At 40.9% G+C, this 22,574-nt stretch overlaps 1 protein-coding gene across 7 annotated transcripts in view; it reads right to left on the reverse strand.

The window, feature by feature from the left end:
• LOC123772491 (uncharacterized) overlaps positions 1 to 22,574 on the reverse strand; it is a 162,173-nt gene that overhangs the window by 132,807 nt on the left and 6,792 nt on the right. For 4 of the 7 annotated variants that reach the window (XM_069325956.1, XM_069325957.1, XM_069325954.1 and 1 more), the window contains exons 3-8: positions 21,590 to 21,807; positions 19,051 to 19,217; positions 18,247 to 18,451; positions 15,104 to 15,308; positions 10,267 to 10,332; positions 2,375 to 2,652 (exon numbers count right to left, since the gene is read on the reverse strand). In XM_069325956.1, coding sequence (XP_069182057.1) covers positions 2,375 to 2,652; positions 10,267 to 10,332; positions 15,104 to 15,308; positions 18,247 to 18,451; positions 19,051 to 19,217; positions 21,590 to 21,807 — 1,139 coding nt within the window. The remainder of the gene's footprint in view (positions 1 to 2,374; positions 2,653 to 10,266; positions 10,333 to 15,103; positions 15,309 to 18,246; positions 18,452 to 19,050; positions 19,218 to 21,589; positions 21,808 to 22,574) is intronic. The other 3 variants (XM_045765711.2, XM_045765708.2, XM_045765712.2) reach the window with 3 other exon arrangements.

Genomic DNA, 22,574 nt, shown 5'->3' on the forward strand with positions numbered 1-22,574 from the left:
TACCAGCCAAAATACTTCAACCTCAACCAAGGAAAAGATGGAGGCTCAAAACTCCTGACTTACCCCAAGGCAAAGGCCATCACAAGCAAGGTGGACCTTTAAAGGAATATCACGCCGAACACTCCAGGGAAGAAAACCCTGACAGCACAGGGGAAGCACTAGGGAGCCCTCAAGAAAGGAAACCCTGAAAACATGTAGCTCAAAGTGCACTAAACTCCTGGCCCATGAGCATCAAAGTGCAAGGAACAGCCTTAAAAAAAAAAAGAAAACCCAAGAAACATCGAGGCCAGAGTGACAGTGGCGATCCTGGCACAAATCAGAAGAGAACTGACAGAGGAGTAGCCTGCAAGCCATGGCCTGCCCCCCCCCCCCCCACCCCACCCTCCTCCCCTAAACGAGGAGAAGGGTAGGGCGAATGAGCAGGTGCTGGTGTTTACAACTTTTTTATTGTTTGTTTACATAGTTTGGAGAGTTCAATGGCTGTTTTTGAGCCCACAGGTCTTGAAACCTGATGTGATTTCTTTTGACTTTTTGGGTGCCTTCCTTGGTGGTGGCACAAATGAATACCTCAATATATAAATGCCACAGCTCCCTTTGCCTCTGTGAGGAGACCAGGTTCTGGCTCTGGGTCGTCGGTAGGCCAGAGAACTCCGCAGCTGATGGCACCTAGTAGTTGGCTGTTTCAGGAAGCTACAAGGAGCTCCTCCCAGAAAAAAATCCTTTCTTGTTCTTGTATACTGAGTTCTCTATCCCCTTTGCATACTCAAGTTTTATTACCACACATCACAACTGGTAGTAGTATACTAACACTTTGTTCCATTTTTAACTTCCATACTAACATTCCTTAATTCATTGTACTATTCACCTCTCCTATCACTCTTTATCCGCTCAATACTCATTCTTTTATTTCATCTTCCAATCTACCATTTTATATGACATTACTCAAAGTATTTAATATTTATTAACGTCATCCAATATTTCCTCTCAATTTATCAATAATATAGCTCCATAACAGTTTACTTTCACTCCAACTACAGGTGTTTTTTTGCATTTTTTCCTCCAACCCATCCGTTTATACATTACAGCCAGGAAGACATTACACAACTCTATCTTACCCCATTAAAGCCTATTTTTCCCCTACTTTTATACATGCTCAGTTATTCATAAAGACTTTACTGCTGTGACTAAACAACTTCCCATCCCACAGATTTGTAAAACATCCCGCTAAACTTCATGATCAATCCAACCATATACTTTCTCCGAATACAAAATTCTCAGAAGCACCTCTACGTATACATAAAACAATGCAGCTGCCTTCCCCTTGCCAGAAACTTTTCAACAACTATGCTCACAGTGAAAATCTGATCTGTACAGCCCGTCTCCATAGTAAATCTATCTTGTTCCAGCTCTATTCAATATTCTGTTATATATCTTACTTTTCTGTACTCATTCCCTGGAATATCATGCAAACCAATGACTTTTTTAATTCTACATTCTTCCCTCATTGCCTTTTCCCTATTTATAGGCACCACATTGACCTCAGTCAAATCATCTGGCACCACAGCCTCTTGCCACAGCATCAGCCATACATCTATTTCCACCATCACCACATCCCCAGGCGCATACCTCAACTTATTTGCAGATATTCCAATAATTTCTTCATCTATTCTCATCTATAATACTGGTCTTCTTCCACCCCATTCCATCATTCCATAAAATAGCCATGTCTTACAGCTGATGGATGTAACTGTATGGGGTCAGTACTAATTATTCCATACAAGTGGGAATACATGGTACTTTCACATCTTTTATCTACACATGAAATGTATCAAACTCTTTTCTCCATTTCATTCTCTTCCCTTCAGCTATGTGTATACTTATGAATGAACTAATGCATATTCCTGAGAGAAACAAACTCCTCTAGTAACACATCCACTAAGAAATACCCATTACCATTTACACTAAGCATGTACCCTTTCCTCTGCAACAATTTCCCTTCTGCATTCATATTCCCAAGCATAAGAATTTTCATACTATCTTGTGGCTTCTCCACACAAACTTTCAATCAGTTCTAAAACACCTCCATGGTATGGCCAAAGAAAAAAGGACAGCAGTTTAGGAAATCATATAAAGTGGTTAGATTGAACCTCAGTTTGATTCTTAGGCAGAGAATGATATGTGGGAAGCTTTCTTTACACACTGCTTACCAAGCAGTAAATAGATACCTGGAAGTTGGATATCAAGGTATGAATTTTTTTTATTCTTCCTAGATATATCTTCCATATGTGTCTGACCCAGAGTGACTGATAACCTTAGGTTGGCATCAAGGATATTTGGGTTTGTTATGCACAAGTTGAAAGCATTAGGAACTTACCTTCTCGTGTAACCCTGACAACTTTCTTAACAAGAAGTTTTTTCCTGGGCAACTTCTGTCTAACTAATCTGACAGGTCGAGATATAAGTGATGACTCTTGAGATACACCTTCCTTTTTTCCAATCTTCCCAATGTCACGTTTCTCAACTTTCTCTATTACCTTCCCCTGTTGCTCACCTTCTTCAGTTTTATCTTCAGTTTCATCACCTTTATCCTCAGCCTGACTACGTGTTATTCTAGTCAGTCTTGAATCTTGGTTTGCGATAGAGCTGCCCAGTCTGAAATTTAAAAATATATATATAATTTTACCAATCTGCTTTATTTACATATAATGAATACAGTAAGGTATTTTAAATTAATTTTTTTTGTACAGGCAGTCTTTACTATGCATGAAGGTTGAATGCCTGGAAAACCTCTGCACAAATGAATTCAGGAAAAATTAACTTTAGGTTATATGGGTAAAAGAGGGATAACCTTCAGAGACCTCCCAAAGTTCACCTTTTCCACCCCGTGAACATTGTTACCAAGTAATTAACACTTCCAGCTACAAAGATGCACAATAAACAACATTCCCAATCACAAATAAATGATATAAAGACTTATATACAGCGGTACCTTCGTTTATGAATTTAATCCATTCCCAGAGACGGGTTGTAACCCAAAACAAATTTTACCATAAGAAATAATGTAAACTTAATTAATCCGTTCCACACTCCCAAAAATATGAACTTCAAAATACATTTCATATATAAAAGACACAAGTATTTTGTACTATAGTATGTACAAGTTATAGCTTACCATTATTGATGACTCTTGTTGGTGTATGGAAGACTGTGAGGAGGAGAGGAGGAGGAGGAGAGGTGTTGGTGATTGGAAGGGGTAGTTCCCTTCCATTATAACATCAGGCAGTGATGACCTCTCTGAGGTACTCTCTCTCCTACGTTTTGCCTGCATATCACTAGGACCTGGTTGTGGCTCACTGCTTGTTTGTCTCACTAAGAACTATTCTATAGACTTGTTTTTCCTCAATGGTCATCCTCACATGTGTTTTTTATGGGTTGACCCTTACCACTGACTTTCTTGGGACCCATGGCATGGTATATAATAATTACTTTTATGTTTAGAAATAAAAAAAAGCATTGAATGTAATGGAATGCCATTTTCTGGACGAGACCCGGAGGCTCCCTGGAGCTATCCAGGCTGATATGTATCTATTAGCTTTCTGGCATCAAAGTGCGTTGAGTTCTTGCCTACCGGGGACCATGAGCCAGAAACTGGCCCCCCCCTCACAATAGAACAATGGCCTATAGAAACCCCTGTGCGGTTGGGAACATTCTATGTTTGCCATCGACTGGGTCTGGCACCCAGAAAGATAGGCGCCTGAAAATAAACCCCTATTCTAGTGAAAATATTGCTACCGAAAGCCGAATGAGTGGACAGAACTCTCCAAACAAAAATTAGCAAAATGAGCATGATGTCATCACGTTGCTGCACTACTGTTTGCGCACCCCCCCCCCTTCCTGGGAGAGAAAAGGGGGAGCCCCAGACCCTTACGCCAGCGATACAACTGGAAGTTTTTAGGCTGGACTTTCCCCCCAGAAAAGCTGAAAAACAATTAAATTCTTTACAAAGAATTTACGAAGAAATTGAGCTCGTAACCCGAAAAATTCGCAAAAATTTCTTAACCAGAATAGGGGTTTGTTTTAGAGAGCTTACCTTTCTGGGTACCTGATCCGGTCGATAGCAGACATAGAATGCGTCCAATCACATGGGGTTTTCTATAGGCCATTGCTCCTCGTGCCTCTCTGAGGGGGGCCAGGTTCTGGCTTGTGGTCCCTTGTATGCCTATGAACTCCTTTCACATTGATGGCAAAGTATAATATTAGCAATATCAGCCTGGATAGCTCCAGGGAGCTGACGGGGCTTCCCCAGAAAAAATCTCAAATTTATTTTCATTTTTTTTCAATTATCAAATTAGGTCCATTTTTGGCCATATGGGTAAACAGCCAAATTCAGACATAATTTGTAAGAGGACAGGTTAACTTGATAGGGAAAAATCAGGGATTCAAGGGAAGAGAGAAAAAAAGAAAATCTTGAGAATCGTGCTAAGAAAGAATCTTTCCATATTCACAGAAAATCCTGAGTTCTGAGCTAATTAACCCATTAAAATGTTACTTAAGAAAAAGTGTCAACCTACAGTGAACAACAACAGAAAATATTAAGGGAGACATATCCGAGCTGCAGTGAAGGTCCCCAAATTAACAGGGCAAAAAATATAAGAAGATATTATTAAACAGTTGCTTCAGAAAACCCAAGACGCCAACAGGAGACAAAGATTACCTAGTGTGATGCACTGAGAACACTGGAGAGGAATTCTGGAGAGGTAGCAGGCAATGAGCGTGCAATCAGTTTGTAAATTCCAGAGTGCAGATGTTGGAACAGGACACTGCCAAGAACAATGTTTCGATAGAGGTAACTTCTAAAGGTCTTGCACCTGAGAATACACTGTAATTACCTAAGTGTAATTACCTAAGTGCAGTTACAGGATGAGAGCTACGCTCGTGGTGTCCCATCTCCCCAGCCCTATTTGTCATACAACATTTTGAAATTATTGACAGTTTTGGCCTCCACCACCCTCTTACCTAACTTGTTCCAACCATCTACCAATCTGGTTACAAAAGTGAATTTTCTTATATTTCTTCGGCAGCTTTGTTTCGTTAGTTTAAATCTATAATCTCTTGTTCTTTAAGTTCCAAGTCTCAGGAACTTCCTTATCAATTTTATAGATTCCTATTACTATTTTGTACGAAGTGATCATGTCGCCTCTTTTCTTCTATCTTCTAGCTTTTGCATATTTAATGCCTCTTATGCCCAGCTGTCAGGCTTCGGGTGCCTGACAGCTGGGTGGATAGCTCTTCGGATTCCAAGTCCTGAAGTCTCCGCCTCCACCAGGAGGCGGAGACAAATGGGAAAAATGTTTCTTTCACCCTGATGCCCTGTGTTACTTAGCAGTAAATAGGTACCTGGGAGTTAAAGAACTGCTATGGGCCGCTTCCTGGGTGTGTGTAACAAAAAGGAGGCCTAGTCGACGAATGAGTCGCGGAGACGCTAAGCCCCAAAATCATCTCAAGATAACCTCAAGATAATCTCTCCTCGTAGCTCTTGTTCTTCAGTTCTGGGAGCCACTTAGTGGCATGTCTTTGCACCTTTCCCAGTTTCTTGATGTGCATCTTAAGATATAGGCACTATACAACCACTGCATATTCCAGCTTTGGACTAACAAAAGTCGTGAACAATTTCTTTAGTGTTTCTTCATCCATGTATTTAAAAAGCAATTCTAAAGTTAGAATGTGTAGCATAGGGCCCTTCACAATGTTCTTAACGCCCAAGCTCCAAAGGGCTATTTGGCCTTTGTCACCCACAGGCGCATAAAAAAAATAAAAAAAATTTCTTCTTAACCTGTTAATTTGTGTTCCTTGACCACGAGAAAAAAACAAAAATTTAATTGTACTTACCAATGACGTAAATGAGCCGACAATATGAGCGATGACGTCACACCCTGCATGCACGCTCATGCAAGGTGCGTCCCTGAGCCGTCGCATGCGCTCTTCAAGCAGCCAGAGTTGCCACAAATTTATTTTCACGGCATTACTTACAGTGTCTAGAGGTATTTTATCACAATTTTTTTCACTAATTGTGTTGCATAGAATGTTATTTGATGTTGAATTATAATACAAATTGCATACATTGAGTATACACTTGAATGATAGTGTCACAGTAATGCACACACAAATGTTTTCAATTATGCCATATATAATATGTATTCACATTTTTCATTATTATATTTACACACATCCACTCACTATTTACAGGTTTTTGCAACATTATTGCACATTTAGAAGTCTTGGAGACAGTGGTAGTCGTTGAAGCAGTTGACAGCACACAATGGGACAGCACATACTTCACACCATGTTTGCACCAGTTTACGTTTCTGTTTACGTTTCTATCGGGGAAGGGGTGAGGAGGTGGATGTATCGGGGGAGGGGTGAGAGGTTGGATGATGGGGGGAGGGGAGGAAGAGGGGAAGAGAGGTGAGAGAGGGGGGATGTTTGGGGGCGAGTAGTGAGAAGGTGGATGATTGGGGGGGGGGAGTGGAAGAGGTGGGGGGAGTGAGAGGTAAGAGGGGGTGGATGTTGCAGGGGGATGAAGTGGAAGTGGGGAAGAGAGGAGAGGAGAAGGAAGAGAGGAGAGGAGAAGGAAGAGAGGGGAGGAGAAGGAAGAGAGGAGAGGAGAAGGAAGAGAGGAGAGGAGAAGGAAGAGAGGAGAGGAGAAGGAAGAGAGGGGAGGAGAAGGAAGAGAGGGGAGGAGAAGGAAGAGAGGGGAGGAGAAGGAAGAGAGGGGAGGAGAAGGAAGAGAGGAGAGGAGAAGGAAGAGAGGAGAGGAGAAGGAAGAGAGGAGAGGAGAAGGAAGAGAGGAGAGGAGAAGGAAGAGAGGAGAGGAGAAGGAAGAGAGGAGAGGAGAAGGAAGAGAGGAGAGGAGAAGGAAGAGAGGAGAGGAGAAGGAAGAGAGGAGAGGAGAAGGAAGAGAGGAGAGGAGAAGGAAGAGAGGAGAGGAGAAGGAAGAGAGGAGAGGAGAAGGAAGAGAGAGAAATACAGTGGTACCTCGCATAACGAATTTAATCCGTTCCATGTTCGTCATGTGAAACGGACGTCATACAAAACGAGGGTCCCCCCATGTAACCAGTGTGATGCACTGTGTTTATTGTGAAATTCCCCCAGAGTGCATGACATCAAATGTTCCCCAAAATATCATTTTTCTTTGCAAAATGATAAATTACCGTCCCTGAACATGTCTATGTAAAAATAATTACCAAATTCCACTTACTTTGGCTGTGAGGGCGTGGACAAGGTGCGCTGTGACGTCATCAGGGCCTGGTCGCCCGTGTGTGAAGCTCCCAGACACGGTCGCGCAGGCCATTCAAGCACCGCGTGTTGCCACAAATATATTTTCAAATATTTTTTCTATGCATTTCCAATGCGGTTTTATTTGTTTCTTTTATCGTATATGATGCATATTTGTGACCTTTACAATATGTATACAGTAGAATGTTCATAATTTTCCATGGAACTGTGATACATGCGTCAGTAATGTGTCCACAATAAATGTTTATTGTCACAATATTACATGGTAAAAATTCACTAAAATTACAATATGTACAGTTTCACATACTATTTACACAGTAACACACTGTATTACACACTCAGTACTTTGGAGGTGCGTAATAGTCAACGAAGTAGTCTATGGTGCACAGCGCGACTTTGCTCTCCTTGCACCAGCTACAGATTGATTTTCGTTTCCTGTTTCATCGTTCTGTGTGCTTGCAAATAACGCACTCGTGTGCACCCTTGGCTTTAGTACTTGTAGGTGGTATGTAGCCAAGCTTGTAAAGCATAAGGTAGTATTGAAACGATTATAGGAAAAGCTCAATTTGTAAGGTAGTCTAGCTTGAAAAGATCGCTTTGTAAGGTCCCACACAGGAAGAGATTCAGCTAGCCTCAAAGAGTGTCCATCAGTCAGGAAGAGATTCAGGTATTCTTGAAAATATCAATGAACAAGACCACCATGGAAGCCACTAACACTTCATCTATGCTACTTGTATCAGATGCATCATCACTGAATGCAGAAAACGATTCATCTATGTATCATCTATATAAATTCGAGATGGCAAGGGTGGGGCTCAGAGCTACACCTGGATACGCTCGCTGTATCATCCTCATAGGTGCTGTATCACTGGCATCCGACCGTTGTGTTAAGCCCTTATTGCGCCTAGCTTCACCAATGTTATGACCCTTATGTTCTTCAAACAATAGGGCCTGAATTGCACCGATTGAGCGCAGTCTTTCAACACCGTGTGGGACAGGTGTTTGGGAGCCAGAGGTATGTGTGCCACAAATGGTTGCTCACGCAGTACTAACCCAGCCAGCAGCACTAGTCTTTCATATTCGTTATAGCAAAAGGTTCGTTCAGTGTTTGTTGGGTAGGCTGCTCCATTATGACAATCTTTCTTTGTTTAAATGTGTTCCATTTGTTTTGTATTTGTCACTTACGTCTCAATAATGGAGCAGCCTACCCGACAAACACTGAACGAACCTTTATGGCATTTGTCCATTTTTCAAATTGTTTCAACAGTTCTTTTATCTTTCGTTTTTTTTTTTATTTAAGAAACATGGAGCAGCCGACCTGTAGACCACCGAACGAACCTTTTTGACATCTGTACTGGTTTTCAAAATTCTTCATTTTTTTATTATTTACGTTTTTTGTATGTAAGAAACATGGAGCAGCCTACCTGCCGACCACCGAACGAACCTTTTGCTATAAGACAGATGAAAAATAAATATTGAACACATTTGAAGAAAGGAAAATGTCATAATGGTTTATTCAGTGTATGTAAGGTAGGCTTCTCCATTATTGAGACGTAAATGACAAATACAAAACAAATGGAACACATTTGAAACAAAGAAAGATTGTTATAATGGAGCAGCCTACCTGCCGAACACCGAACGAACCTTTTTGACATTTGTTGTATATCAGACATTTCATTTCTTTTTTCCTACAAAAACGTCAATGCTTTGCAACATCTCAGCAGTCACCATTTTATATCCCAGCATCATTAGCATCTTTAAACAAGAACAACATAATTTATGTGCATTGTCGGAGGCGTCTAAGAATGTGCAAGAAGCAGCGCGACCCCACCGTGTGGTGTTGACGTTACTCAAACCAGCGTTCGTCATACGGGACGATTTGACGCCGATCGGGCCGTTCGTTACCCAAAATGTTCGTCATTTGGTAGCGATCGTTATGCGAGGTACCACTGTATAAAAATATATATGAGAGAGGGGGGAAAGAGTGGAAAATAGAGAGAAGGGGAGGGGGGGAGAAAAACCCAGGCACAGCTGGGCACCTCCATTTTTTTTCAATATGCATTGGTGTGTAAGCCGAACTTGAGGGTTGATTTTCAACTTCTGACACTTTCAAACTGTAATGTGTTTTAGTTCCTTTCTTGTACTATAGTTTATGGTTCAAATTTTTACCTCTTAACCCTAAGGTAAATAAAATCAGGAGAATTATTGGACTTATCAGTCTCTCAATGAATGAGAACTTTCCTGTGAGATCTGTAAGCTGAACATGTTAAGAACAGAACACTTTATGCTACTGCCCACTGAGTAAACAGAAGTGAAACTTAAAATCCTTATGCAAGTGATGAGTCACAATAACGTGGCTGAAGTATGTTGACCAGACCACACACTAGAAAGTGAAGGGACGACGACGTTTCGGTCCTTCCTGGACCATTCTCAAGTCAATTCTCACAATCGACTTGAGAATGGTCCAGGACGGACCGAAACGTCGTCGTCCCTTCAACTTCTAGTGTGTGGTCTGGTCAACTTAAAATCCTTCTATGCAATCATAAAGAACTGTTATAATTTCTCCAAAATCTGCACACAAGTTTTTCTAAGGCAAAAAATTAGTACTTCAAGTGAAATAATGCAACAATTGGATTTCACAAACCACCCTAATAAAGGTGTTGATGTCACTTTACAAATAAGACGAGTGAGCAGCCTATTATCTTGATTTGCTGCAACATATAAAACTCCTAATCTAACCAGAAACGTATGCATCCCAAGGAACTCACAACCTAACCTAACCTAGTGATGCATAGAAAACAGATATTTTGAGTTGTTACTTTTCATAGTACAGTACTTTGTCATTTGAACGTTAGGGACCATAACATACAAAATAAAGTGTATTAGTTGAGAGGATAGATGGGTGTGAGAACAGAGCAGTCAGTAATGAATGCTTTAACATTATGGTAAGGGCTATTAATGTCAACTCACTGTATGCAAGTTGAGGCTACACAAGAGTGGGATGAGGGACTGCTCTCTGGTTGATTTTCCTCATTTCTTATTGGAAAGAAGACACAAATAACATACATAAAAGACAGCAGATAGTAAGTAATATGATTAACATCATTTGCAACTACAAGTAAAAAATAACAAGTAATACAAACTCAAAGTGATAATCTCTAAAGAAAAAAAAAAGAATCTTAAAATTCCTTCATAAATTAGCATCATGCTCATAAGAACTGATTAGCCATGTTAGTAACTATCAAAGTTGTAGCATAGCAGAGGAATTGTGAGAAACATTACCTGCAGTACAACAGCAGAAAAAATACATTTACTTATATATTTCAGCCAAGAATAAGGGTGAACAAAAAATCAGCGTTGAATGTAATGAAATGCCATTTTCTAGGCGAGACTCAGAGGCTCCCCGGAGGCAACCCGTTCTCGCAAATTTAATAAGTCAATATTGACTTAGTAAATATGTGCATAGGTGACATACTTAACATAATAGTTTCCCTTGAAAAGCTTCATAGAAAACACCGACCTTACCTAACCTTCTTAGTATGTTAAGATAAGCATCTTATTGCTTCGTAATTACAATTATTACCTAACCTATACCTATAATAGGTTAAGTAACAATTGTAATTACAAAGCTATAAGATGCTTATTTTAACATACTAAGTAGGTTAGGTAAGGTCGGTGTTTTCTACGAAGCTTTTCAAGGGAAACTATTATGTTTAGTATGTCACCTATGCACGCAACTAATAAGTCAATATTGACTTATTAAATTTGCGAGAACGGGTTGCCAGAGGTATACCGGGCTGATGTGCATATATTAGACAGTGGAAACAGTCAGTCAATGGAGTTTTAGACCTATTGGGGACCAGAGCCAGAGCCTGCCCCCCCCTCAAGAAGAAGCACGAGGAGCAATGGCCTAAAGACATCCCCATGTAATTGAAAGCAGCCTTTGTCTGTCATCTACCAGGTCAGGCACCAAGAAAGGAAGGAATTCCAAAAACTACTGCTGGTCAAAAATTGCAAACCAAAAGCCGAAGGCACTATGGGGAACTTCAAAAAATTTTAATGAGTGTAATTGGACAGGCTTGTTGCTAGGCAGGAAAGTAAATGAAATGTATGCCAAATTTTGCAAAATATACGATGAAGGCACACAGACATTCATACCAATGTCACTAACATTGCCATTATGATGCATGCCATTAGGAACATGCCAATAGGAACATGCCACTAAGTGGCTCCCAGAACTTAAGGACAAGAGCTACGAGGAGAAGTTAGAGGCAATAAATATGCAAAAACTAGAAGATAGAAGAAAAGGAGGCGATATGATCACTATGTTCAAAATAGCAACAGGAATCGATAAAATTGATAGAGAAGAATTCCCAAGACCCGGAACTTCAAGAACAAGAGGTCATAGATTTAAACTAATGAAACAAAGTTGCCAGAGAAATATACGAAAATTCACTTTTGTAAATAGAGTGGTAGACGGTTGAAACAAGTTAGGTGAGAAGGTGGTGGAGGCCAAAACCATCAATAATTTCAAAGCATTATATGACAGAGTGCTAGGGAGACAGGACACCACGAGCGTAGCTCTCATCCTGTAACTACACTTAGGTAATTACCAAAACAGAGATGCAGGGGGCAGAGAATAGGATTGGTTCAACAGAATTGGCAAGAGGGCCAGAGACCAAAAGATACAAAAATGGAATCAATATAGGAAGAGGCCAAATCCCCCAAACATACCAGCGATACAAAGATACTGAGAACAACTATATGGCAGTAAGGAGAGAGGCAGAAAGAAATTTTGAAAAAGTAATAGCAGATAAATGTAAAAGAGAACCGGGCCTATTCTACAAATTCACAAACAACAAATTGCAGATAAAGGATAATATCCAGAGGTTGAAAATGAGAAACAGAATCACAGAAAATGAAAAGGAAATGTGTGAAACATTAAACGAAAAGTTCCAAATTGTGTTTGTACAAAATGAAATCTTCAGAAAACCAGACACAATAAGAATTCCAGAGAACAACATAGAGCACATAGAGGTGTCTAGAGATGAAGTGGAAAATATGCTAAAGGAGCTAAGTAAGAACAAAGCGGATGGCACAGATGGAGTTTCACCGTGGGTTCTGAGAGAATGTGCATCTGAGCTCAGCATTCCACTTCACCTGATCTTTCAGGCATCCCTGTGTACAGGAGTCGTAGCAGACATGTGGAAAAAGGCTAACATAGTACCAATCTACAAAAGTGGCAGCAGGGAAGACCCCTTCAATTATAGACCTGTATCATTGACAAGTGTAATAGTCAAAGTATTGGAAAAATAATAAAAACTAAATGAGTAGAACACCTGGTGTGAGAGAATGGTCTCTCAAGATTCTCCTACAGCTGACTTGAATGGCTCATTGCAGTGCACAGTGCACCGATCCTCGTGCAAAAGCCCTATCTCTGTTAACCCTGGATAGTAAACTGGCATGTTGGGTATCTCCAGGATGCCCACTTAACCAGGAATACGCTTATAATACGAAGGCCGCCGTATGTCCAGGCAGGAAGTAGATACAGGGAAGTTACTGGCCATAGGGTCAGAGAGTACATTGGCTGGTGCCAGCATGAGAGAGACGCCGGCGAGGCGACAGGACAGTCTGACCTCTGGGGGTCAGCCTCAACCGGTGCGATGGAGAATAACAACTGTGACGTGGTCATGATGTGTTCATGACATCACCTCTGCTACTGATCATGGAACAATCAATATGATTGGGTCCCCTCTTATTTGCTGCAATGTCATTGGTCAAATTGTAACCCCTTGTGTTGTGTCTCACGAGATGCCCTGCATTCTCTTGCAAAGGCATTCACGTGAGGGAGCCCTTGCATAGAGGACGTGTCCTGTTCTGTCTATCGGCCAATAGACAGAACAACACCGTCTATTCCTCACCGTCAAGTTAAACTCAGCGTCTTTTCGATATACCAACACTCGCCCGGAATCCCGACTGTGACTATATTGTTCAGAAGCCTAGTAGTGACAAATCACCAGAGTGAAACAGACTGGTATCAGGTAACCCCTTGGTGTTAAATAGAGATCGTCTGTGAGTGACCTAGAGTGAACTAAGGCAGTGCAGTCACCTAAGTAACCTGTGTGTGACTTTACCACAAGTGTACCGCATGGTACCATATAGTCAGCCGCCGCCAGCCGCCACTCTGTCCCGAGTGTGTAGCCCACCAGCCGCCGCCCTCACTGTACTACGCGACGTCACCACCCTTACTCATCGCCAATGCCACCAAGTGTGTGCGTGTCGGTAAGACATACCGCACGCCCTCCTGCGAGTACCCCCGTGTCAAGTGCGGTTTGTGGGAAAGCCTGTCGTCAATGGTCTCACGTCGTGACGAGCAGAACCAGCTGTCAGGCCACCTACGAGTTCTTGCATAAATGTGCCTGAGTAAGTGAGTGAATAAGAGAGGTACCCACCTGTAAGTACAAGATCTTGTCATTGTTTTATTTTGTCTGTCTGTGTTGATCTGAGGTATCGACCACAGTTCTCACCTTCTCATACCTGACACTTGGTATAGGTGGAGACCTAGACACCTGACGGTGTATGCGTGTTTATCTGTGTGGTATCACGACATTACACTCGTCTGTGAATGTGAGCTTCACATACACCACACATTTAGTATTGTGTGATATTATTATTGTGCATGTTATTGCCTGTCCCATTGACAGTGCCATTGTCGAGGTATTGCATATCATCATTACCCGAGTATCCGGTTGGAACTCTTGTAATCCCTTTGCATACCGGTAATTAGGTTGCCTGTGTTAATGATTGGCTGTCAATTGTGTTAAGTTAGGTGTTACTTCACGAGTGGATCCGAGTTGATTAGCCAGACGTCAAAAGTCTCGCTAATGCAACCATAGCCTTTCTGACACAATCTAAAGTAAATCAAGCACCATTTGTATTAGTGGTTAAGTTAGTAAATAAACTGCTGTTAAGCTTTATGTGTTGTTTCCGTTGAACCACTTCAGATTTGAACCACTTCAGATTTGAACCACTTCAGATTGCACATTTAATGTCCAACAGGACATGATCACTCTTTCCCAATGGAGGAAGGTACTGGGTGTCAAATATCTCCATTCTTCCTGGTGAATATTGGATCTAGTACTGACGGAACATCCCCTTCCCTCACTGTTGTGGCCTGCTTGACGTGCTGATACATGAATGTCTCCAAAATGAGGTTTAAAAATCTGCCTGTCCAAATGTCCTTCATTCTTGCTTCGTAGGCCTCCCAGTTAAAGTTGAAGTCCCCAAAACCAACAATCGTGATTTATCTTTATCCGCTTGTACCTGGTACGCAGGATTTCACTGGCTGAAGCCCCAGACTAATATAGCATATATCGGTCTAATAGCTCAAGGGAGCCTCCGGGGCTCACCCAGAAAATGGCGCGAGTTTACTGTGACGAAAGCAGTGAAAGAAACACCTATTAGGGAAAAGTTATCGAGTGTACGTCGAAAGTTTATAAAAGTGAGACTAATATGTTCTAACATGCAAATGTTCTTTTCGAGCATTCTATTGCGAACCATTTGATACCAAATTGAACATAGTAGCACGAAAATTGAGGTGAGAAAGCTGTAAAAAGAGTCTAAACATTGGAGTGAGGTTGTGTGCTCACGGGCAATGCTCGACCGGCCTTGCGGCATGCGGCGGGTCACCTGCCGACCCAGCGAAAGTGTCAATACAGTAAAAAAAAAAATTCAAATGAATAACCAAAAAACTTAAAACAAGAACATATATAGTATAATATGTTGTAAAGTACTTGAGCCCTTATACCTTTGTAATATCCTTGACAACTTTTGTTTAGGGCGTATTGAAGAGAGCATTGCAACCCGTGCTTTCTTTCGTGCCAAAGCTGTAGTGGCTGAAACACGATATTTATGCAACAGTCGCCCTGACCTTGTGGCCGCTACAGGTCCTTGAACTGGTGACGAGTCGACTGCTTGAATATCTGATCGTCTTAGAGCAGCCTTTTTTCTCTCTGTAAAGTGAAAAGATTAAATTTTATATATATAACCATATAACCTAAATCACATTTAACTATTTCAAAGTGGGCATCAAATGCCTAAATTTTTCAAAGAAACTTCATTTTATATAAATTTTGTAAAAATTATTTTGGGTTTTCTGATTACCATTATGAATGAAGCAACACCAGGGAGGATTTCTTAGTAAGAGAAAGAGGAAAACAATAGCAAGAAATATCCAAACTCTACTATCAACTTGGACAAATGCTAGATAGGACATGGACAATATGGCACCCCGACCAGAACCATTGATATTAACACCAAGTAAAATACAGCGCACTTTCACAAAAACGATAACATCTTTCTTATTTGCCAACATTCAAGGCATCAAAGCAAGCAAAACAAAGCCCACTTAATTAATAACTGGTCTCCCAAATGAGGCAAATGCAATATTTGCAACTTAGACTGAAAGTCACACAAAAGACTATTATGACAAATGCCTAAATGTAATTCTGGAAACTGGAACATATTGGAGGGGTGACAGGTAAGCTTCTAATATGGATGAAAAATTTCCTGATAGAAAAATGAGGACCGTAATCAGAGGCAATGTATCGAATTGGAGGAATGTCACAAGTGGAGTACCACAGGGTTCATTTCTTGCACCAGTAATGTTCATTGTCTACATAAACGATCTACCAGATGGAATACAGAATTATATGAACATGTTTGCTGATGATACTAAGATAATAGGGAAGATAAAAAAAACCCTAGTTGATTGTCATGCCCTTCATGAAGACCTGGACAAAATAAGTATATGGAGCACCACTTGGCAAATGGAATTTAATGTGAATAAATCCCATGTTATGGAATGTGGAATAGAACATAGACCCCACACAATTTATAAATTATGTGAGAAATCTTTAAAGAATTCTGATAAAGAAAGAGATCTAGAGGTGGTTCTAGATAGAAAACTATCACCTGAGGAGCACATAAAGAACGTTGTGCAAGGAGCCTATGCCACACTTTCTAACTTCAGAATTGCTTTTAAATACATGGATGGCGAAATACTAAAGAAATTGTTCACGACTTTTGTTAGACCAAAACTGGAATATGCAGTGGTTGTATGGGGCCCATATCTTAAGAAACACTTCAACAAACTGGAAAAGGTGTAAAGACATGCCACTAAGTGGCTCCCAGAACTGAAGGACAAGAGCTACGAGGAGAGGTTAGAGGCATTAAATATGCAAAAACTAGAAGATAGAAGAAAAAGAGGCGATATGATCACTACGTACAAAATAGTAACAGGAATTGATAAAATTGATAGGGAAGAATTCCTGAGACCCTTCAAGAACAAGAGGTCATAGATTTAAACTAATGAAACAAAGCTGCCGGAGAAATGTAAGAAAATTCACTTTTGTAATCAGTGGTAGATGGTTGGAACAAGAACCAAAACCGTCAGTAATTTCAAAGCATTATATGACAAAGAGTGCTGGAAAGATGGGACACCACGAGCTTAGCTCTCATCCTGTAACTACACTTAGGTAATTATACTTAGGTAATTACAATGAGATATGGATACCATAATTCGATCTTTTCAGATGGGATAAAAAACAGGCTACAATGTGAGGTCAGCCTGCACATCAAAGATACACTCATCTGCACAGAGCTGCTAAACACTACAAATTATATAGTGGAAGTGCTGATACTCAAAACAGAAATTCTATATGTGGTGATTGTTCTTGCATATAAATAACTAGATGGAAATACTAAACAGCTTAAACCTTGAGCAGCAATAAATATGTATATATACAATTTTCTCATGACTTTATGCATACCTCATATTTTTTTTATTATTATTATTATTATTATGACGAATATATTCGTCATAGTAAAAGACTCAGATGAACTAATTGATCTAAAAAGCCATCTAGAGAGAGAGAGTCAGAACTCCGATTTACACATGAAAATAGTGAAAATAACAGTCTGCCATTCTTGGATGTACTAATAACAAAAACAGGAACCTCCTTAAGCACCAACGTATATACTAAGCCCACCAACATAGGATTATGCCTGAACGGTAGAAGTGAGTGCCCCCAAAGATACAAAGCCAGTGTTCTCAATGCTTATATTCGTCGAGCGCTTACCCACTGGTCCGAATGGAGCAACGTGAGTAGAGAGTTTGAAAGAGTAACTCAGGTATTGGTGAACAACGGATATAGCAACGCGGAAATAAATGCTGCTATAAGAAGACACTTGGACCGATGGTATAATCCTGAACATAGAACAGAAACCACAATACCTCCAATAAAATTATATTACAAATCAACCATGCACAGTGAACATATAAAAGAGGAAAGAATAATGAAAGAAATAATTCGTAAAGGAGTAAAAAGCATTACTCCTAACCAAAACATAGACCTGATCATATTCTATAAAACGAAGAAGACTTCTGAACTCCTTATCAAAAACAGCCCAAAGCCGACAGAGAACCCTCTACAGCAGTCAAGCGCTGTATACATGTACACTTGCCCCAACGAAGGATGTAACCTTCAATCTAAGTACATAGGTATGACGTCAACCAAGCTGACGAGGCGTTTGACATGTCATCTTCAATCCGGTGCCCCCAGGAATCACACGAGACAAGCCCATGATATCACCCTAACAAGAGAAATGTTGAACAAAAATACCTGTATAATAGACAAAACCCAAGATGCAAGATTACAAATTCGTGAAGCAATTCACATAAGAATAGAACAACCTACCATGAACACCCAAATCACGGAACTATTTACTCTACCCACCATGAGAGTTTTCATCAATTTTCATATTCTTGCTATATCCACATCTCATAACCATGTAAACTGGTAGGCACTACCATTCCTAGTGCAGCATTTTTAATAGCATCGCTAAGAAATTTTTTAAAGACTTAACAATGAAAAAAGTATATACTTGTACCTTGTAGTCTCATTGACTTGGCTTTGGTCTGGAGAAGTAATGCTTTCTTCATTACAAGTCTTTTTGAGAGCTTCTTTGGTGAGTGAAGCACAGCTGGAGTAGTGCTAGTAACTGTTGTAGTGTGTGGGGTACTGCGTGTTACACGAATTGGAATAACAGAACCTTCACCATCAGTACTTTGATCTAGGTTTTTCTTAACAGAATCCTGAAACAAAAAGCCAATAAGCACTAATAGGCGATCAATTAATAAGTAATTTATCTAATACGATAAGTAGGATGTTAATGGTACCAAATAAACACAATAAAATTACACATACTGGGTAAATGTGTACAATAAAATATGAAAAGCAAAAAGTTAAATACAAATGTTTAAATAGTACACATACTGACAAAAATCTGACATTCAATATATAGTGGACTATAAATTCAATGGAACTCGGTACACACACACAAAAAAAACTGATATACAGTAGTAGGATTTCATTTGGTCACAAGAGGGGCTATAAGCCACACACAACTGTCCTCCACATCTAAGGAGTATTCTAGCTCCTTGATGCCATGTCGAGGGGAAATATGCATCAATATGGTTAAAAATTGTATGGCCTTAAAATTGAGCTCTAAAAAATAAAGGAGCTAGGATAACTACAAAATGACATTTTGAATTAGAAAAATTTACAAATGTCATTCCTTTGTAAATTTTAATCATTATATAACACCATATTTTAAGTGAAACACATTGTAATACGGAAATGTATTACTTATGTGACTTGAAAAACACATTAAAAATGTTTGAAATATATTGACCTTTAAAAATTCCCTCTCTTTTTTATCAACTGTAATACCATCTTGTTTTTTCTTTAAAGAAAGTTTCTTTTCTTCTCTGGCAGGACTTTGGCTTCGGCTATCACCTGCTGCTTCAAGAAGTTGGGGAGAATTAAAGTGCTCTAATCCCGGTGGCAAAAGTGAAGTTCCTGAAAAAAGAATGAAAAATTTAGTAATATAAAAATTAACACTTTGTATACACCCTAGCTACCAAAAAAAAAAAAAAAAAAAAAAATCTTGACAGGCCTTGATCAGAGCAATCCTAAAAATAAATGAGAAAAACCAGTCTAGCAGCACCACCTGAGAGCTAGCCTGACCTGGGAATTAAAGCCACTAGATCACACATCGTCTCTATTCAAAATCTCGGTTAACTATTCCTCTTAAAGTTCTCAAATGAAATACATCCAATGTGTGATAAATAATCTGACAGCCTGAAGGGGTCCAGCTCCAGTTTTTAGTTTTTTTACTTCAACACCAAAAGAAAGCCTAGCTTTTTAGCTTAATTTTTGCATTATTTAATAGAAATCATGTAACTTTATGTATACATATATTTTTATTTTTATGTTGCAGATGAAAGCAACAACAGTGGAGTTGCCAAACAGTACTTTTCTGGAGCTCACCCCATCGGCTCCCTGAAGCAGTATCCACTCGCCCACTGGCAGACTCTTACAACACGGCTGGAGGAACAGGCTCGAATGCCCCCGTCACCACCCCGAAAGAGAAATTCCCCGAGACCGCCAGTCTCAAAACCACCGAACCCCGTCCCGAGCCTACAGACGGTAAGGAACCGGATGGAGGCAGGAAGGGGGGGGGATCCAGGGGAAAGACAAGGGGCGTGGAAGAAACCGAAGCAACCAACACCCCCCCCCCCCCCCCAAGTCCCAAAACGAACTAAAACGGGGCAGCCCCGGGGATCCCGGGGAGCAGACAAATGAGAGCGTTGCCACCACCAAGGCTCAACGTGCAACGCCCCTGCTGCCTGCACCCACTTAGTCAGCACACAACTGGGTAACCGAGCCACAACGAGCAACAAAACTCTGGGTAGGTGTCCCCGACCCCACAGGCAGCAGACTGAGGCAAAACAGAGAGTCACCCTGAGACAAGGGGTGAGAGCAACCCTCAAACTCGCTAGAAACGAGGGGGGGACTCCGGGGTCACATCCATCGAACCTGCGCGTCCCCAGGAGTTTCCCAGTGTCCCGAGCGTTTACTATAATAGGACTCGCGCTCAGGTAATCCCAGGCAGGGTACTGCTAACCGGCGCCCAAAGCTACCAAACAACTTTCTAATAGCTGAACCCTCGGGACGTGTACACTCACAGGGACCTAGCAGGGGGAACCACCAGAATAATACTCAAAACACAAGGGACACAGGGGGCAAGAACGAAGGCAGACCCTCACCAGGTAGACAAACAAAAATAAAAAGAAAACCCCGCAAGAGGACAGCGTACCCAAGCGGCCGCCATATAGGTGAAAACAGGCTGCACAGCACACTGCTGTGCAGCCAGTGCAAAAACTGCACAGTTTTGCACCAGTGCAAAACTGCCCCTTACCCTAAGGTGAACATGGGAGACAGAACACCCGAGTACACAAAGAGCGGCCGAAAACCAAGCAGTAAACGGCCTAGCAGGGGCAGAACAGAAGGAACTTGTGGAAGGTGGCCCCAAGCCCCAAGGGCAGTACTTACAACACACCTAGGGAGGGGAACCCTAGGCGCATGCAGCCCGAGTACTGAAGACTCGCTCCCGGCTCACGCACCACCTAGAAGACAGACACAACACTCTAGGTACAGTGCTGAAACAACTATTGGAGCAGGAGCACACAACCAGTGCCTATAGCATCAGCTGAAGAACTGATGGGTGGATAGCCGGCGTAAGAGGTCTGGGGCTCTCCCTTCCCCCTCCCGGGGAGGGGGGAGCTGCGCAGACAGGGGCGTGGTGACGTGTGACGTCATACTAGTTTGCTTTTTAGGGGTTTGTTTTGGAATGCGTACCTTTCTGGATGTTGACCCGGTCGATGGCAGATATAGAATGCTTCCAACTACACATGGGTTTCTATAGACCATTGCTCCCCTTGCCTCTCTGAGGGGGCCAGGTTCTGGCCGTGGTCCCTGGTAGGCCCTAGAACTCCATACACATGACTGATGCTAATGTCTGACATTAGCATATCAGCCTGGTAAAGCTCCGGGAGCTGATGGGGCTGCCCCCAGAAAAGTTTGATTGAAATCGAACCAGTTTTCATTTATTGCATATTTTTGCAATGCGACCCCTTAAGGGGTCGCATTACAGGGCTTCCCAGAAAATAAATTTTTTGAACTACTGTATATACTATTTCTCGCATCCTGGTCTTTTTTTTTATAGCAAATCATGGTTTTTCAGTCCCATTTTTAATAGCTATGTATCCCGATTTGATTATGAAAATGCCCTTCAACATTTTTACAACCGCTTTAATTGAGTACATTTATTTTCCTCTCTTTTCAAATTCTGAACATGTATAATATAAAAAACTTGTTTTGTATCTCACCTCTGTAACAAAGAAAAGTCAAAAAGTCCTCAACAGTTGGTCTGATTGGTACTTCAACAATATCCAGAGGAGGTGGGGGAACTTGAATGACAGCTCGATTTCTTGTTTCTGAAGAACCACTCCTATCACGCAATTCTCTTGTTTCCTTAACAGGAGTTGGAGCAGGACTATTTGGCTGTGAACCTTGAGCAAACTTCCGCTGGGCATGGACACGTGCCCTAAAAGTATTAACACATACATTCCATACAAATTCAAATGCTTATCTAGTTTTAGCTTAAATCTCCCTGTATAAAAACATTAAGATGATCTTGCGCTAACATGTTACAAAAAATGGCTCAAAAACCTGTCTAATCCAAAGTCAAATACTTGTACCTGTATATGTGATGGCAATCTGTGACAAACAAAAAAGTTACAAATTAAATACTATACTGTCATACTATACCGATGTGCGGGCGAGCGTGCAGGCAAGCTCGCAGTGACACCTAAATGTGTATACTTGTTTCAGCTCTCTCACCTTAATTCTCGTGCTACATCGCTCGTTTTGGTATTGTGTTCGAAATTAAATTCCTTACAGGTGTGTATAAATATAATGTCCAAAAGCCTGGCGTGACTCCCAACAGCAAAGCCTAAAGTCGGCAAAAGTTACCAGTGAGCGCACAAAATCAGTAAAATGTGCATACTCATTCCATTTTTCTCACCTTAATTCTCGTGCTACGTTGCTCGTTTTGGTATCATCGTGTTCGCAAATAAATTCCCTACAGATGTGTATGAATATAATGTACAAAAGTTTGGAGTGCCTCCCCACAGAAAAGCCTAAAGTTACCCGTGAACAAGCACCAATTTGTACACTGCAACCTAATGTGTATACTCGTTCAGTTCGATAACATCAATTTTCGTGTTACGTCTTTCATTTTGGTATCAAATTGTTCGCAATAAAAAGGCACGTATTTTAAAACTAGTCCTATAATAATAGAGCAATAACTGG

Source organism: Procambarus clarkii, chromosome 17 (assembly GCF_040958095.1).
Source record: "Procambarus clarkii isolate CNS0578487 chromosome 17, FALCON_Pclarkii_2.0, whole genome shotgun sequence".
NCBI lineage: Eukaryota > Metazoa > Arthropoda > Malacostraca > Decapoda > Cambaridae > Procambarus > Procambarus clarkii.